Source organism: Cotesia glomerata, linkage group LG1 (genome assembly GCF_020080835.1).
Source record: "Cotesia glomerata isolate CgM1 linkage group LG1, MPM_Cglom_v2.3, whole genome shotgun sequence".
NCBI lineage: Eukaryota > Metazoa > Arthropoda > Insecta > Hymenoptera > Braconidae > Cotesia > Cotesia glomerata.
The window spans coordinates 25,395,672-25,409,375 of record NC_058158.1 but is presented as its reverse complement, the minus strand read 5'-3'; the positions used below and the strand labels follow the sequence as shown (position 1 = coordinate 25,409,375).

General features: G+C 25.8%; 1 protein-coding gene across 3 annotated transcripts in view; it reads right to left on the bottom strand.

Annotated features, from left to right (window-relative positions):
• Positions 1–2,316: 2,316 nt before the first annotated feature.
• LOC123264423 (mannosyl-oligosaccharide alpha-1,2-mannosidase IA) overlaps positions 2,317–13,704 on the bottom strand; it is a 174,393-nt gene continuing 163,005 nt past the window's right edge. For all 3 annotated transcript variants that reach the window (XM_044727727.1, XM_044727719.1, XM_044727736.1), the window contains 6 exons: positions 9,326–9,505; positions 7,141–7,354; positions 5,744–5,968; positions 5,104–5,309; positions 4,769–4,963; positions 2,317–4,032 (listed from right to left, as the gene is read on the bottom strand). In XM_044727727.1, coding sequence (XP_044583662.1) covers positions 3,907–4,032; positions 4,769–4,963; positions 5,104–5,309; positions 5,744–5,968; positions 7,141–7,354; positions 9,326–9,505 — 1,146 coding nt within the window. In that variant the 3' untranslated portion in view covers positions 2,317–3,906. The remainder of the gene's footprint in view (positions 4,033–4,768; positions 4,964–5,103; positions 5,310–5,743; positions 5,969–7,140; positions 7,355–9,325; positions 9,506–13,704) is intronic.

Here is a 13,704-nt window from a genome sequence, read left to right as displayed (position 1 = left end):
TTTTTCTTATAAAATAAAATAGTAAGAAAAAAGAAAAGTAAATATAAACCCAAGGGGATATTTTACAAGTATATCCATTGTGACTTATCGACTTGAGTAAAATGACGTTGAGGTGATCGTACGACCTCAAACCACACCCAATGGATCTTGGTATACGGTAAATGGAGTTGATCCATTTCCGATATCCAAGTGGTAGTATATGCCTCACCCTACGCCTGCTATGTAGTTCTATGAAACAACTCTGAAAGCTCCTAGTATGCTATGGTGTAGTAGTTTAATAGCTGGGTCATTACGAAATGTGCAGTTGGTTTAAATGTAGAGTAGAGATGCTACATTTAATATGCTCGTGATCCCTTTTACTTTAATGATAGTTATCGATCCATCTTTTAAAGTCTAATAAACATTATCATTTTGACATTTACAAAGGCTACTACAATTGTATAGAGATTTTTTTTATTTTTTTATTTACTTATTATAAAGATTAATCGAAATAAGTTATAATTATCATAATTAAAAATATAACAATAATAATAGTCATACTTAATCCAAACAAATATAATTATATATATTATTATTATTATTATTATTATTAATATCAATATTTATTCAATATATCATGTTAAAGTAATAATCACACAAAATTGTTTAGATTAAATTAATTCCGTAATCCCTACCGTTTATGTATGTATATTTTATATAAATATGTATACACATACATTAAATACCTTTGCATTTTTCGTTTTTAATTATTATGAATATTATTATTATTATTATTATTATTATTATTATTATTATTACTATTGTTATTAATAATATTATTATCATTATTATTAAAATCCACTGTCACGTTTTGTTCATTTCAACATCGAATATATTTATATTTATATATTTATATGTATATATTCATATTTATAATATTTATATTTTTATTTATACTAAAATTTATACCTCTCACGCATTTTATATAATAAATTTATAAATCGCAATGATTACAAAGATTAATTATAATGTTATATTGTTATAATCGGTTTATTTGGGTTTGTTTGTATATGCATTGTATAGATTGTCACATTACAGTAAATTCCCAAAAAACCCGACGTTTTATAAAATCATTCAAAATAACTTCATCTAGTTTACAATAAATTATTAAATATATATTCACAAAAGTAAAGTATCTAATATTATTAAATGATGAATATACTTTTCACAACATTCTTTATTATTTTATTTTATTTTTCGATAGTGGATATCACTCACACGTTATACTGTAGATTATTTAGAAATTTTTAGATTCCAGTAAACAAAATGCATTAAAATTTCGATTAAATGTTTTTACAAAAGTTTTTTTATCGTCAATGAGTATTCGAATGTAATTTTTTATTACTTTACAATTTAATTTATCTTAATAATAATGAACAGTTTACATTTAATCAATCATTTATTTGAGTTATTAGCTATTTTAGCAGTGATTTTGTTTTTTTGTGACTAATATCTGTAGATAAAAGGTATAAATAAATTAATCAAATTTATAAATTGATTTAAAAAGCACAAGATATGAGTAGGTATTCAATAAATTATAATTGATAGTAAATGTATTAAGTAAATTATGGCCATCAAATGGTTTAAAGTTGTTACCGTTATTAGTTTGAATAATTAATAGTGAAAATTAACAATAGAAAATGATAATAGTAATTATTTTTTGTCATGCAAAGAAAATTTTAAATAAATTGTGACATTTTTTTTATAAATATTTCGATTCGTTGCAACAATACAATAATAATAAATAATTTCTCAAATAATATTTAGATTATTTTTTACTACTTTTCACACTTTCAAGATATAACTTTCACTCAATACAATTTGTATGTACATAGCTAAGTTATTATTGTTATTATTATTATTATTATTATTATTATTATTATTATTATTATTATTATTCTTAAATACGCATTCTACTAAATTTCATCACTCAAATCATTAAATATTATTTAACTTTTTCTTTTCTTCATGATTTATTTAATATCTATAACGATTGATTCAATTATGCAGAATTCATTGAAGACTTTTTATAATTTAGTAATTAGTTTTTTTTGGCCCTCCGGGCGGAAAGTGGCAACTTTCGTCCTGCTGCGCTAAACAAAGTTGCCGCTTTCCGCCTTCGTCGGACAAAAAAATAGTATACACTCCACGGGAAGTAAATAAGAAAGCCTCAGATCACATGTTTGTTGACCTCGGTTTCGCCTCGGCCAACAATTACATGTGATCTGAGACATTTCTTACTTTACTTCCCTAGGTGTGTAATATACTATATAATTAATAATATAATACAAAAAACGTGCTCATACTACACAAGTTATAATTGTGTATGCGTCTAATGTTTACTGTTGAATTTTATTAACTTTTTCTCTTGTCTTACTTTTTCTTATTGTTCTTGGACATTTTTTGTTTTATTATTTTTTAAGGATATACAACAATAGAGACTATCGGTTCATTATCGTATAAGTGTATTTTATTTCCTAACTTTTTTTCAATTGTTTGCATTTTATTATTCTAGAGTTAGCAATAATTATTGAGAATAAACGAAGAAAAAAAATCAAGTTATCTATATATACATGTGCATTTAATTATTCGTTAATATTTATAATTCATAATATTTTTGCTTCGAAAATTACGAGCAACGTCCAAAGACTTTGCTTTTGATACGCGAAGGAACACTTGCGTGAGACAAATTTTGTAGTTAAGCTACATGTCATTTAATTAAAGAGATGAGTGATTGAAAGATGGTAATAGTAATAGCTTTTTCTGGTTTACACTTTTTTTTTTATTTTTTTATTTATTTTTTTATTTAAACACATATTGAGCTTCCATCGAATATGAACTACTAATAAAATCTACTGTACTTTGTTTTTAAAAATCATACATCATACTAACTAATTAAGTCTATTGACGTGTCTTGATATAAATTCATCTAATAACTATTATTAAGAATGAAATATTTCTATTAGGTAGAAACAAAATTAAAAAAAAAAATAATCATTAAAAAAAGTTTGATTACACTAAAGCGACATGTTTGATATGAAAGCATAAGACATATACAGCGGATTATTTTTTTTTTGTTTTTGGATCATTATAGCTCGAGATAGCATTTATTAATAAATCCAGGCCTCATCATGAAATCAGTCTTGATGGCTCTGGTGTCAGTCTAGGACGATTTATTAACTCATTCGTTGCTGTACACCGCTATATAACTTAGGCCACGTATTTTATTTTCATTTTTATTTATATTTTTATTTACCTCTGCGTTTACTTTATTACCTTTTTTGATAAAGGGTAAAAATAGTTCAAGCAATTACGAGTAATTATAATCATGCGCAAAGCATAAACCTCGTATTTCTATCTTTATAATTTTATAATTTAAATATTTACAATAATTATCTCAAGTTTTACTTAATATACTTATGTTAATTGATTATTTTTTTTCAACGCTCGTATTTGTTATTAATTACAATGTCATACTATTTCTTCAGTTAAGGTAATCCAATAAATATGTTCTTATTTCTATTCATTTTAAAAAAACTTAATGTAAATATTTCATTTTAAGTCGTAAAAATTTATTTTATATCAATAAATATTTTATAAAAAAAATTTGATTGCGTAATTTGTTAATAATGTTAATATAAAGTTTTATAAAAAAAATAATGGCAATAATATTAATTATTGTAAATATTTATTGGAATACCTCAATATATTTAAATGAATATGATTAAACATGTCACAGAATCCAAACTTTAATATATAATAATATGTAATACTCCGGGAAGATCTTGTCTTTCAACTGTTTACAAACTAGTCTGCGAAAATGATGAGACCACTACCGGATTGTCTAGATTTATTAGATTACACAGATTATAACGTTGTAGGTGCTTGTCGGTAGAGAGGATTTCCTTTAATTGGAAGCATGTGAGCTTCTGAATTGAAGACCCAATCATCTAAGCTTATCAGATTGTCATCACTGAAGAGTAAGTAGAGATACTGAAATCATAAATAATTAAATTTCAATTATCAAATTTTAAAAATTAAAAATAAAACATATTTGATCGATTTAATTTTTAATTTGTACATTATAAAATAAACCAATAGAGTTATTTCCATTTATAAGTAATCACTCCATTAGTTAAGCGGCTTTCAATCACGTACATTTGAAATTTCGAAAGCTATAAAAGCAAATAAAAAAATAAAAAAGGTTGCAGCAAGAGAGCTATACTGGAACATCCTTTTCATCGGCTTTAGCTTTTTATTATTATACATAAAAACGACGGCTTTTTTAACGACCATAATTCGATAGTAAGCCCTTTTAAAACTTTTTTCTGCATTTAATAATAAATTATAGCTACAAATTCATAATATGATCTTAAAATTATATATTTTAATAATATGTAATAAATGAAAAAAAATTAACAGATTATTTTCTTGTAACTTAATATGAGATATTTTTTTCAAGTGAAAAAGAGTACGCTTGACATCTTCATTATATTAAAAATTACAAAAAAAAAAATAAAAGTAAAAATATGAAAAAAATTGATATTACAAAAAAAAAAGAATATGATAATTTTATAATTTAAAATTTATACTTGTTAAAACATCCATATCAATATGAATTAAATGTTTAACTTGAATACGGCAGAAGAGTAAAGCACTCCTACACGTTAGCGCGTTGATGTGTAGAAAAAGATTGTTAAGTTCTTTAGAGTAAGTATAAATGGATTACCTTGAGTGTTTCGGCAAAGAAGTAACTTTGCTGAACGTCATCTTTCGCTGAATCCACTGAATACACATTACTGATTCCTGTGAATCCTCCTGGTACACGACAATGCTTTTCCAAAGCTTCTACCGCTTCCCAACCCCACTCACGGTATTTAGGATCTTTTGTCAACCGCCAGAGAATGAAGTAGGACTCAAAAGTCTAAAGCATTAGATAAAAATTCATACTTTATATACAATCCATTTAATTTTATTATTATTATTATCATTATTATTATTATTATTACAGCAATTTATTGAATAAAAACATAATTCATAGAAAAATAAATGAGTATTATATACCTCTGGTCGTAAAATGTAGTATTTTTCACCATTTTTCAAACATTTAGCTTCTGTTTTATCCGTAAAATGGAATGTTTCGGGACCGAGTTTAGTAACACTGCGGTCATAAGATTCGTGGCAAGTTCTTGTTAGTTCAGCAGCATAAGCCATGTGATTTCTAGATTCATCATTATCCATTGCCTTTGCACCAAGAGCAAACATTCCACCTGTTAAAATGAACAATAAATTAGAGTTTTAAAAAAATTAACATTTTTAAATCTAAGTCTGAATATCTAACTTTAACGTTAAGTTCACGAGCAAGAATCTGAATTATACTTGTAAGCTTTCAAGTTGTTCTAGATGATGTAAGCTCTAGTTAAACATCGTTTAAAACATTTAATGATAATGTTTATGATTAATGTGACATGATAGACGATAAAGAGAATTAGAATTAGTGCGAAGTTTACGAATACATATCTCCATTACGCTAACAAGTTTTGAAATAATTTAAGAATCTAGTGTTTGCAACTTGTTATTAGTTGTACTCAATAAATTTGTAACTACAGTTAGAAAATTAATTTTAACGTACTATACATTAAATATTAATATGTCATAACTTGTAATATGAGCAGTGATATTGATAATTTATTGATAAACTTACCAGCAAAGCAAGCGAGATGACCCATTTTGTGTTCAACTTTGTCGTATTTTAAATCAGAAACATAAGTTAATCCGCCAGGTGATTTGAAGATCATATGATCAATTATAGCATTGATAGCTTCTTCATACATTTCACGTGCTTCCGTATCTTCTTTACCGGATTGAATCCAAGCTTTCAATAAATACTCGTAAAAGCTGTCACCTAATGCGCCGAGAGATATATGATCTGTTGAAAAAAAATATTGACTTATAAATTTATTTAAAAATTAAAAATAAAAAAAAATCACAATAATGTAATGTAATTAAATTTTATTAGTGAAGAGAATGATACATGGGAGATTCACAGATAGTAATTTAATAATCATATTTTAGCAATAATCAAAATGGTATTAGCATTAGTATATGGTCTCTCAGTGTCTCTTCTAGTTAATTATTGAATTCAAATGAATATAAATCAGAGATCATGAACGTAAAACATAAATCAAAAATGCAAAGCACTAATATTATAAATCTGGTACCACAGTACACTGTGTTTTCAATAATAACAATAATTTATGCATTAAAAAAATTCCTAAAATTTGTCAGATGTCAGTTTACTTCAGTATCATAATAATAAAATCAATAAAATTGGTTAATGAATGAAAATTTTATTGGTCGATTTATTGATGAAATTTCGTGTGCATGGATTTTATAACACCCCAGTAATTGTGATAGATGTTACACATTAGAGAGGGATAAGAAAAAAATAATCGATGTATGGCCCAGAGGGATGTGTTGATGATAAATGTCTGTGATTTTCAATCGAGTGTAATTTGTAATTTCTATACAATAACGTACAGAGATCCGGTTTTCGATGATATTCCCAGTTATTTTTTAACTCTTTAGAATATCGGTAATTGATCATGATCAACTTGTATCACTACTATATACCAATAACTAACCATATAAATTAAAAATATATTTTTATTTAATTGCTGTACACATTTGATAACAATAATTTATTTAGAATAATAAAACTACAATTCTAAGAATAAATCAATTCATAATATAAAGTTTAAATTTCGCAGAGAAAGAAATTGATTTAATCTTTTATGGAAAATAATTTTCTTTTCCATTTATATTTTTCAACTAGTAACTTTATATAAATTACTTTTTTTATCGTTAATTAAATGACATTAAATTGTAAAATCGAAGAGGATTAAATTAAAGCTTAATTGTATAATGAAATCAGAACTTTTTGTTGGAATCCGATCCGATAAATAGGATTTTTTTAAACCTTTAAATTGGTTTCTATTGCTCTCAGACGATAATCACAGAGACGATAAAAAAAAGTGTTTTATATAAGTGGTTAGCAAATAAAATTGAAAAAAATAAAATAAAATTAGAGTGAGTACTTACGTAATCCCCACTTGCCGGTTCGTGGATGAATGAAATTAGGATATAAGCCTTTGGGTTTTTCAAGACTCCTCAATGTAGATCTCACGTGTTCGACCTTACTCTTGAAAACCGGATTCCCAGTTATGTCACTCAGATATGAAAACTCGAGATGCATAGTACCCAACTCCGAGAGAATACTACACCCACCACTTGCCCAGCCGTAGTTTCTGCTCATCTGAAATTTTATTTTATCGATCATAAATTTATTGTATCATATTCATACACTTGTTATTCAATTCAAATAAATCATATTTCACGTTTGAGTGATTGTAAGTATATAAGATGGATGAATAAATTGGTTTTACTTGGAAGTTGTGAAATTGATGAACGATGAAGAATGTAATGGAAAAAAAAAAAAAAAAAAAAAAAAGATTGTATAAATTGAACAGAAGTGAGAATAAGCATAATCATTTTATAATTCAATCCAGGCAATTAAGACACCGACGGTAATTTCTCATTGAAGATAAATGAGAAAGAAATCTAACTCTTCCGCGAGCTTCTCATATTTAAATGCCTTTTTATATTATTTTTCATCCATTCAATTCTTACGGTACGCTTATCGTATTGGAAATTCCTCAATATCTTGATAATCTTCTTAGCTTTTTTTTTCTTTTGCTAAAAATATAATAGCTATTGAAGAATTTTGATTGAATCATTGGTAATTTACTGCAGCTGACTATTAAATCGTTAGTGGCATAGAGATTTAAAAAAAAAAAGGTAATTAAAAAAAAACAAATTAGGAATTCCCAGATGTCGTACTGCAATTAAAACTTCATCTACCCATTAGTTATAATAATAACGAAGCTATTCACACAGCTACAGAATTTGTGTAATGAACACAAAACGTTGGATTTAAATACATATTTCTTTCATTATATTCATTATCTTTTTATTGTAATAAATAGTTTGTTAACATTGCTGTTAATCGACGGTTATTCAAGTTACTTTTGTCTTTGTTTAAATCAGATAAGAATGATTTAATTTATTTACGCATTGTAAGAAAAGGAGATTTATTTGCTGATATTTATGATATTGTTTTAAATGTCGCAATTTACAAAATTGCGGACATAATGTATTAATTTTTAAGTATATTTATCATTATCATTATCATTTTTTAAGTATATTTTACTTAACGTCATGGTATATAATCTATTATAATGAGTAAGTTTTAACTATTTTTTTTACTTAACTCAAGAAAAATAATTTTAAAGATTTTTAGCGTTTAGCTTTAAATATCTTCCTTCTTGATTTTAATATTTTTGATGAAATGGTTTTTATTTTCAATCGATAGCAGTTATTTTGAAGGTCGTCATATTGAATATTCCAATTTCGAATATAAGTTTTAATTACAATATACATAATTAGTAATTACCAAATCACAGTAAGCTTAGTTTATGATTTTAACTATTCTTTAATTATGACGTTGTGATTATCAGTTAAATTGGGGACATATATTTATTTACTTATTTGTTTATTAAAGGCCCAACAGTATGTTGCCAATAGCAGGGCTAATTAATCGATATAATGTTATAGTGTTTCCGATGGATGATTCTTTATAACAAATTGTTTATTAATTCATGTTTTTAGTTATCATGTTTTATGTTGATGTATTTGTGGATTTTTAAAGTGTGTTAGAAGCTTAATAAATAGTCGAAAATTTTATGGTCTGTTTGTTATTTAATTACATGTAATAACTTCGTAACAGATATGCAAATATCAATAATGATTTCCATCACATTTTCAATTATAATTTATGTTCAATTTCTCCAGAATTTAATGAAAAAATAACTGATATAAATGTAAACTGTTAATTAAAAATTTAATTAATAATCTATTATAATTATTTCTTAATTAAGGAACAGATTTTATTATTAAAATAAAAATGTATGCATTCTGAATTTTGAACTTCTTTATTCAAGAACTCTACTTTAATTATTGAAGAGCAATTTTCGGATTGAAGAGAGCACAGAATATTTGAAAACGAGAATGCAATTGTAAAGAAAAAATTTTTTTAAGCTTAAATAATTTTTTTTGTCTATAAGTGAAGTTATAAACCTAATTCACAAGGAATGTAATAATTACAGTATAATTTACTGATGAAAATGCAGTAATGAAGATAAATTAAATAATGGTTCTGTATATTTACCCCAGTATGAAGGTTGATAAGGGAATGTGGGATTCCAGTTTCAGTCTGAAAAGCTGGTAGCATTCGCTCAGCAAGTTGTACAGCCTTGTCTCGGAACATTACGTCGCCTGTGAGTGCGTAATTTGTCAATAAACTTCCCATGAATCGGATGTTGGCTTCGAATAAAGATATTTCAGAGTTCTGAAAATATAAATAAATAAAAATAATAAATTTAGCAATTTAATCACCAATTAAAATAATACAACGCAAGTAAAATTATTTTATAATAATTATAATTGAAAATACTTGAAATAATTCACTAAAATTTATATGAAGTAGAATATAGCAATTTATTGATAAAATACTTTAATCAGCATATTTTTAATTATTTATGATGATCATTGAATAACTCGAACACAGTATATATAGTTTATACTCCAATTAAATGTATAACTGTTGAGTCATTAAAAATGAAGTGAGATATACTTTTTTGATTTAAACCTACTACGATTGTACGTTGATATTAAAAAATATGTAATGTACTAATAAAAAATTCGATGAAATAAGAGAGTGATAAAAAAATTTCGTACATACTACACATATAAACATTAATGGGAAGAACATCTTGGTTTTTATTTTAAAAGCTGTCGACGTTAAATCGTACGCTCGTAAAACGAAAGTTTTTTTTTAATTTTTCGTTTTGTGTTCGTGTTCACGTATGACGCCGGAAGCATCGATATTATATATAAACGAACGTTTTATTTGTCGAAGTAGGTTTACTTTTCTCTACCTACTACTACCATCGTCATAGTGATCATCACTACCAATATTACCACTACTGTACACCTTCACCTCCTCTCTTTCCACTCAATCTATTTCTCTCAGGTCCAGCAAATATTTTCCAAAGGTGCGGTTTGTTAAAATGTTCGTTATAACAATGTAACCTTCACTTCATCAATACACTCTATATCTAAAGTTCTTTATATACTTCATCATCGTTTTTTCTTCTTTATTTTCATTTTTATTATTATCGTCTTTTCTATACTTTCTGTCGACATACGAGGCTAGATTAAAAGAGTCGAAAAAAATAGTGGATGGTATTGAACGAAGTAGACGTTGTTTGTTTAGTTTATTCGAGGCAATAATGAGGGAGTCTCGACCTCAGTAGTTGATATGTAGGGTGAATTATCGACGTGGCAATTAGCGGATACGCCTTCTCTTGTTCTATTTTACTATTACCATTACTTATTCTCTTTTTCACTTCATTTTACTATTTCTATTTCTTTTCTTCTACCGTCCTCTTAGCTAATTAGGAAATTTAAGTTTGCTTGTTAATAATTAACATATATGTATAAGGAAAATTATTTGTGAGGATTACTTATTCTTGTCAACTATTTTGGTGTTGAAATAAGCTGTCGGCATTTTAATCAATTATTTTAGAAATTAGAATAATATAATTATTGATTGGTAATTAAAATATTTCAAGGCTAATAATAATAATAATAATAATAATAATTTGGTTGACTAAGTTAATTAATTATAGGAATTTACAAAATTCTAAGCGCTGTTCATATTGAATAGAAAAAATTAAAAATCGTAAATTGTATATAGAAAAAAAAATTTACATGAATTAAGTAAATAATTTTGAAGAACTTCATCTTCTTGGTTTAAGTAGAAAAATTTTTATACTAAGAAATTTTTCTTGGTTTAAGTAAATTTTGATTAATTCAAGAATTTTTTATCTTGTTTCAAGACTGAAACTCTTTAAAATTATTTTCTTGGTTCAAAAATTTTCCTCTTGATCCAAGTTAATTTTTTTTTCACTGTACTGTTGCGAAATTTTGAGTGACTACTGTGTAAATTTTAAAGAATTTTATTTTAAAAAATACCAAAATTTGTGCAGTTTTAAGACAAATTCGAATTTCAGCGCTTTCCTTGGAACACTATATATGAAATGCGACATACTAAATTGAAATTGGCTGATTCGTTTCAGTTATCAATGCCAAAAAATTTTCTGAAAAAAATTTTTTTTTTTTTACTTATAATAACAGTTGGATCGATCAATTTTTTAGAATTTTCTCTGAAACTGAAAATTATTGAATTTTTGGTTCAATAATCGGCACATTTCCACAAACAATTTGATACTGGATAATCAAATGTGAATTACAGAAATTTTTTTAAAACTTTCAAAGTATTTTCTTCGAAATCAATAAAACATTTAATATAAAAGAAAAAATGTTTATAATTTTGTTTTGTTCTGAGCTACAATTTGAACTCACAGATAAAAAAAAAGTTTTTTTTTTTTAAATTCCACTCTAGTATGTATGGTTGGTAAATGTGGATTTATTATTTTCAGTGACACAACGCATATAACATATAATATATAACTTATGAGGATGTGCATGGATGTGAAGTAAAATTGCATATATAATTTAGTTTAAAATAAGGCATCATCCAGTTTCAGAGGGTCTAATGGTGCACTCTGGTTAAAAGTGTAAGCTTATAGCCATTAGCCCACACTTGGTTATTTAATATCTATCTCTTTATCTTTTTTATACTTGGTGGATATTAATTATCTCACAATTGCCACTCTTAATATTCTCATTTAATTTTTTGTTTTATTATTTAATCCTTAATGCCACTGGGAATTAGTGAATTTTATTTTATTCTACTTTATTTTTAATTCTCTTTGATAAAAAGGTAAAAAAAATTTAATGAAGAACGGAAATACGTACATAAAGAAAAAAAGTACGTGTGCTCACATTAATTAGTTGCCATTTGTAAAAAGAAATAAAAATTAAAAATAGGGAAAGAGAAATATTCTCTTTGCTTTGTGGAAACCGGAAACTGCCGGTTTCAAGATGGAATCAAGGAAAAGAAGATTGCAAAAGGAACTTTGTTGTAATTGTGCTGAGGTGGTATTATTAACATGAAAAAAATCCTTGCATAAACATCTAAAGAAACTATAATAAATTAAAAAATAAAAAATCACTTTGAGTAATTAAACATGATTAAAAAAAACGTTTTTTTTTTTATTTTTTTAACATTTTTAAAAACAAGTATGCAGTGTATAATCACTGATTGAAATACTCATTGAAATACTAAAAATGTATTTTTTAAATGATTTCAATTTTAATTTTAACCAATTTGAATACTAACAGGTACCCAATAAAATATAATAACTTAATGGCTTGATGGAGCTTTCAATACCGGGATTTAAAGTATAGATTTACATTTTATTAATGGATGAAATCAATTGAAAAATTAAAATTTTCATTGTAAGTTGACTTATTAAAATTATTACTGAAATAATCCGACTGGTCAATCTTATTGGCCAATAACCTTCAATTGAGTGTTTCATAAATAAATAAATGAATGTAATTTAAATTTTTACATCCGGTAAATTTTCTCCGCTACCATGACCATTTTCTCCGCACCAGTAAGTTGACCGATCGTATTTAGAAGTCATAAAATTATTATTAAACGAGGATCTCAAAATAATTTTTAATTATACTTGCAGTTATAACATCTATAATTTACAGTTGGGAAAAATATTTAAGAGAACATTACTGACAGTATGATTTTATGTAAATCATAACTGGATTAATTTGAAAAAACTAAAATATTGTAGTAGTCGGTAAAGATTATACAACAAATTTACTAATGTAATCACGCTAAACTAAATTTATGTAAAAATATAAGTTCAATTCCCCGATGAGATATTGGATCCATAAAAAGACTGTACAGTGCTCTCTTCCTAAGATATTTTAGTTGTGTCTCAATTTCTTCATTCGTTACTAACAAGAGAAAAAAAGATAACCTGTTATATTTTAGGGAGGGAGCACTGTAGTTTTAATCAATGACAGCATACTTATTAATAAAAATTCTTACCTATAAAAATTAAGAATATCATTTTCAATATATTTTGGATAATAATGAACATAAATTAAATAAATTTTTAACTATCTTCGTAAAGCTTAGTGTAATGAATTAAAAATAAGTTAAAAGACACAGAAATGAAAAATTCTTGACTGATTTGAATAAAGCGATTTAAAATCCTCATAGAAGAAAAATGTTAGGAGGATATAAATCTTTGCTTAGATGTCTTCATCAAATATTACGAAATATAATATTATTGGTTGTAAAAATGGTGGTAATTTATTTTAATAATTGTTGATCCGACGCGGGTCAAAAGGTAAAATAAATGGATAACTAGTTTTATAGAGCTGAGAAGATATAGAAATAAAAGAAATGGTGGAGAGTACGGAGTAAGAATAAGATTTAGTGTGGGAAAAGGTATCAAGACGAGGGGTGACTTGGTGATGTAGTGAGTAAAGAGAAAATAGAAGCTCGAAAAATGTTGGATCAAGATAAGCCATATTGCTTCGTTTAGATCAACG